Raw genomic sequence first — 5022 nt, 5'->3', positions numbered from 1 at the left:
GTTGATAGTTACGCAGGTTATAAGGCCACTCTCCTGGCAATAAAAGTAGCCACCTCAGGGTCCACGGTTGGTGTTTTCCTCAATATACTCTTCAGAGATGAGTCCAGTTAACTCTGACCCCAAGAGTGGGTCATGATCTGATTGTAAAAATGACCTCCCACCTTTCCTACTAACCCCAAGCACTGAAGAATAGAAGAGTGGAATGGTCTCCCCATCTCCAAGCTCAGGACCCTCAATAACCCTTACTTGTCAGTGAATGACTTACTATTACAAGCATTTACCTTCTCAAGTCATGCCCCTTACTGTGTTGTGTCCCACACCACAAGTCTCTTGGTGAATAAAACAAAGGGGTGTGTTAAGATGAGGGAGTGCAGATAACAGTCTAGTCAACATACAGTCTGAATCCCCAGGTATATGTGTAATATGGCCATGTTCAACATTTGGGGACTTGATAGATGGCCTGAGCTTTTCTTTTTCAAATCACAAGTGGGGAAGCAGAAGAGCTCCTTTATTGACTGGACTTGAACACAGAAAACAAAGTTCATTGGGAAGACCTCTAAATTATTTTTCTCAAAATTAAAATTTTTCCTTTAACACAAACCTGTGCATTGTTTGTAAATTCCTCATTTAAAACAGTGAGTGCAGGACAGTTGTTAAAAGCGCAGGTAATAAAATGTATTCAGTTACTTGAGACAGTAAAAAACCTAATTGAGAAGTATTACAGACAAATTAAAAAAATATTCAAAAGCATTTCAAATATCAATAAGAGTTTCAAATGGAATATTTTATTCACATGTTAGTTGTCTTTTTAACATGTACACACACACTGACACACTCTGATTGGTCTGCGTGGAACAAGGGTTGTCTAAATATCCTAAGGGAAAATGAAAAATTAAAAAATATATTAATTTTTCATTGTTATAGACAATTACATCCACATCACTTACAAAGCTATTACTGATTCTGTTCAAGGAAGCAGAATGGCATAGGAGGAGGAAACTTATGGGTAAATTCAGCAGTGACACAACTGAGATCTCAACATGAGAAAGCTGACAAAACATGGATTTTTGCTGTGAAATATTTCTTTGCAAAATATGGAGAAAAGTCAATGGGCAGTAAATAAGAGAAGGTGGTGAACTTTTGTAGTCAATTCTCACAGTATTGTGTAGGGACAACAAGAAAACTGCTTAGTCCTTCTCCGGAACCAGTTTCAGAACTTTTCCAATCGCAATGGTCTTACCCTCATCTCTTAAAGTAAAACGACCCATTTGAGGAAAATCTTTGAATGTCTCAAGGCAGATAGTTCCTGCTGTCCTTAAACGGGCAATACACACTTGATCTTGTTTCACAAAGCGGGGCCGTGTCTTACTCTTTTCTCCTGATTTTTTATCTACCAAGGAGATTAAGGCTGTTATCTCAACTTCCTCAATACAAGTATGAATGTGCAGCACCGCATTATAACCTGGGCAGATGATGGACTTGTGCTCAATAATCACTATCTGAACATCAAATGTGCGTCCAGAATGGCAAAGATTATTAGGATCACAGAGTATGAATCCTGGAAGAATCTCTTCTTCTTCAATTCCCTTCAGTCTGATTTTAAGGTTTTCACCTGGGGCTACATAATCAGTTTCAGCATCATCAGAAAGTATTCCAAGAACTTCCACATTGTGCTTGTTTGGCATCATCACAAGCTGCTGGCCTTTAAAAATGGATCCTGATTCCAGCTTTCCCAGGACCACAGTGCCCATATCCTTGTACTTATCCACAATTGGCAGTCTAATTGGTCCATCAATGGATCTGTTGAAGTTTGGCATATTATCCAAATACGGAATGAATGGTAATCCAGTGTACCAAGGGCAGAAATCTGATTGCTCTTTAATATTTGCCCCAGTAAGCCCTGAGCAGGGCATAAAGTGAATGTCCTTTTTGGGACTGAAGCCGACTTTCTTCAAAAAGGGCACTAGCTTTTCTTTACATTCTTCATATCTCTCGCTGCTCCAATTTACTGTGGGATCATCCATCTTATTAATAAGCACTATTAAATATTTCACCCCTGCTGTTTTTGCCAACATTGCATGTTCTCTTGTCTGTCCACCTTTTTCAAATCCAGTCTCAAACTCTCCTTTCCTGGCAGAGATTACCAGTACAGCCAAATCAGCTTGAGAAGCACCACCAATCATATTTGGGACAAAACTCTTGTGGCCAGGGGCATCTAAAATTGTGAAATGTTTCTTTTCTGTTTCAAAATAGGCACGACCCACTTCTACTGTTTTACCCTTGTCTCGTTCTTCCTGATTTGTATCTAAGGCCCATGACAAATACCAAGTTTCTCTGTTTTTTTCTTTAGCTTCTCTTTCATATTTCTCAAGTGTCCTTTTGTCAACCATTCCTGTCAAAAACATTATCTGTCCTCCAATGGTTGACTTTCCGGCATCTACATGCCCAATGAATACCACATTTACGTGTTCTTTTTTAGGAGCACCTGAGGGTATGACCACAGATTTCGATTTTCTGATTTCCTCTTTCTCAATCAATTCCTGGCCACTTTCTTCTGGGGGCCCCGAATCTCCCAAGGAACTACCCCCTGGCTCAGCTTCACTTACTTCTTTATTGTGCTCCCATGATTCTTCTAAGACCATCTCCACCTCTCCATTTTCTACAACAGGTTCCGAAAGTTCCATGGTAACGGCTGAATTGGAACCTTCACGCCACACTAACTGTTCCTCTTTGGAATGTTCCACAGGTGCCCCCCGTCCCAGCCTTTTACCTTGAGGGTCGCCCGCGCCGGGGCAGGTTTCATCGATGCCGGGGGCGTCGGCCGGGGGGATCTGCGGCTGGCACGGGCCCCGCAGGAAGGACGGCACGAACTCCGCGGCGTGGACGTTAGGCACGAAGGGTTTGGCGTTGACGTTGAGCTGTCGGCTGAAGGCCGAGATGAGGGGCTCACGCTGGGCCTCGGCCGCCGCCGCAGCAGCCGCCGAGGCGGCTCCGTCCCCGCTCGGGGCCAAACCCGGTGCTTCCATGTCCACCTGGTCCCAGCAGTCGGGAGCCGAGTCGCTGCTGCTGCTGCTGCCCGGATCCATAGTCCTCAGCCCTGATGGATGCGGGAAGGGAGCGGGCTCAACGGGCCAGAAAGAGAGGGCAGTGCCGCCGGGGGTGAGGCGGCAAGAGCAGGGGGCTCGGGGGGGAGCGACACGAACCTTAGCGGCGGCGCGGAGGCAGCCTGGTCCCGACGCTGCATTCGCAACTGCGGCGGCGGCAGCAGATATGGCGGCGCAGCCTCTCCTGTTGTGTATGAGCGGATCTCCTCCCCCAAACCCCGACCACTTCCGACTCCTCCACCGCCGACCCGGCGCCGGGCGGGGATTGACCCCTCGCTGCCATCCGTACGCTCGGCCTCCTGCATCCTCAGTCCTGGGTGAAGTCCGAAAGTCTCTCTCTCTCTCTTTTTTTTTTTTTTTTTTTTACGTAAATGTCCATTCATTTTTGTTCACGCGCTCCGGGAGAGCGATTTGACCACGATTTAATGATTAAGCCTAGACAGGCACACCTGATTTCCAATTCTACTCAAGAGTCAAGTGAAAATGAAAATTCCTATTGAACAAATGGAGGTAGGATAGGGGTTAAAGGTTTACCCAGCAACGGAAGGAAGCAATTAGTGATCAGGGAGGCGCTCTTGAAATACAGGGAGATGAAGCCGAACCTTGGAAATGCAACTTTAGATCAGTATTAATTTGAAACCCGAGGCCTTTGGATTTCCCTTTTCTAGTGCCGCCCCTCCCGCCCCCCCCGCCCCCCCATAAGCCTATAACTTTGGCTGATGGCTTCTACCGTGTGAAGATGGGGTTATAACCTTTTTTCATGTTAAGCACTTTGGCTGTATCTACATGGAAGGAATTCCCAAGGAGACCCTTGTCCCAGTAAAGCTGCGCAACCTACAGCATTTGTGCAGGTGCCAGGACAATGGCTGGCCTGTGATACGGTGGTGGATCACACAGACAGGCACAGGACTCAGATCACTTGTATTCTTCTAACCAACTGTATTCTGGTGTACCTGCCCCACTCACCAGCACCACCCTGGAGTACACCGTAGGTCCACAGGCTTTCCTCTCTAATTCTGGGGGCCTGGAACCTTACTGCTGATACTGGGTTTGCTCTAAGAAAGAATCAGTGTCATATTGGAACCTTACAAGGCTTGTGAGTATCAGCCTAATTAAGCTGATTAAGACCTCTGAGATGGGCAAAGTCCATAAGACCCTAAGCAATAGAATCTCACACTTAGAAAGAGTTTGTAACATTTGAGCCAAAGCCTAGAAGAGCTACTTTGTAAATTATATTAATTTAGATCAAACTGAAATAGAAAAAAGATACTGGGAAAATGCAGTTTGCTAGTACAAGATGAAGTCAGAGTTGGATGTTAAATAAATCCAACAACAACCCAAAAGGGGTTATAACTTAAGAAAGGGTTATAACTTAAGAAATTTGTTCTGCAGATTTCAGGGGTAGAAAAAAATGTATGTCTAACACACTTGGATCCTTGGTGGTTTCAGTCTGGGGTTGCCACTATTTTACTAGCTCTGTGCTGTTCCCAAGCCATTAGATGTGAAACCCCTTCATTCTTTTTGCCTCAGGTAATGGCTTAATTATCCGCTATCACATAAAGAGAATGTACACACCTAATCACAAAGAATAGGAAGAAATGAGAGGGTGAATGTGCAGAGACCCTTGGACAGCACTCTACAATGTGCTGGAGCCTTTCTTGGGCATTCTGTGAACCTCAGATAGACTTACTAAAATGTCTCTGGGAGAACTTGTCAAGGTTTAGGCAATTGTGTTCACATAAAGTTAGTAATAGAAAGGAAGCAAAACAGACCAGAGACATTTCCTTTACCTGGGTCATTTGTATTGATCATGAGAATATTAGTGTAATTGCTACTTAATAATATCTCTGTTAGAGAACAGAGGATGATTCACTTTTAGAAACCTAAAGGAGAAATGAGAAATGGTGACTGGATGTCT

The 5022-nt window shown here is 44.6% G+C and overlaps 1 protein-coding gene across 1 annotated transcript; it reads right to left on the bottom strand.

Moving 5' to 3' along the window:
- Positions 1–763: 763 nt before the first annotated feature.
- GSPT2 (G1 to S phase transition 2) lies at positions 764–3335 on the bottom strand. The gene is made up of 2 exons (XM_067722465.1): positions 3204–3335; positions 764–3097 (listed from the first exon to the last, which is right to left on the bottom strand). Exon 2 carries the CDS (start codon positions 3084–3086, stop codon positions 1188–1190), a length of 1899 nt encoding a protein of 632 aa, XP_067578566.1. The 5' UTR covers positions 3087–3097; positions 3204–3335; the 3' UTR covers positions 764–1187.
- Between the last annotated feature and the right edge of the window lie 1687 nt (positions 3336–5022).

This window comes from Pseudorca crassidens, chromosome X (assembly GCF_039906515.1).
Source record: "Pseudorca crassidens isolate mPseCra1 chromosome X, mPseCra1.hap1, whole genome shotgun sequence".
Classification (NCBI taxonomy): domain Eukaryota; kingdom Metazoa; phylum Chordata; class Mammalia; order Artiodactyla; family Delphinidae; genus Pseudorca; species Pseudorca crassidens.
This window is presented reverse-complemented; position numbering and strand designations above follow the sequence as displayed.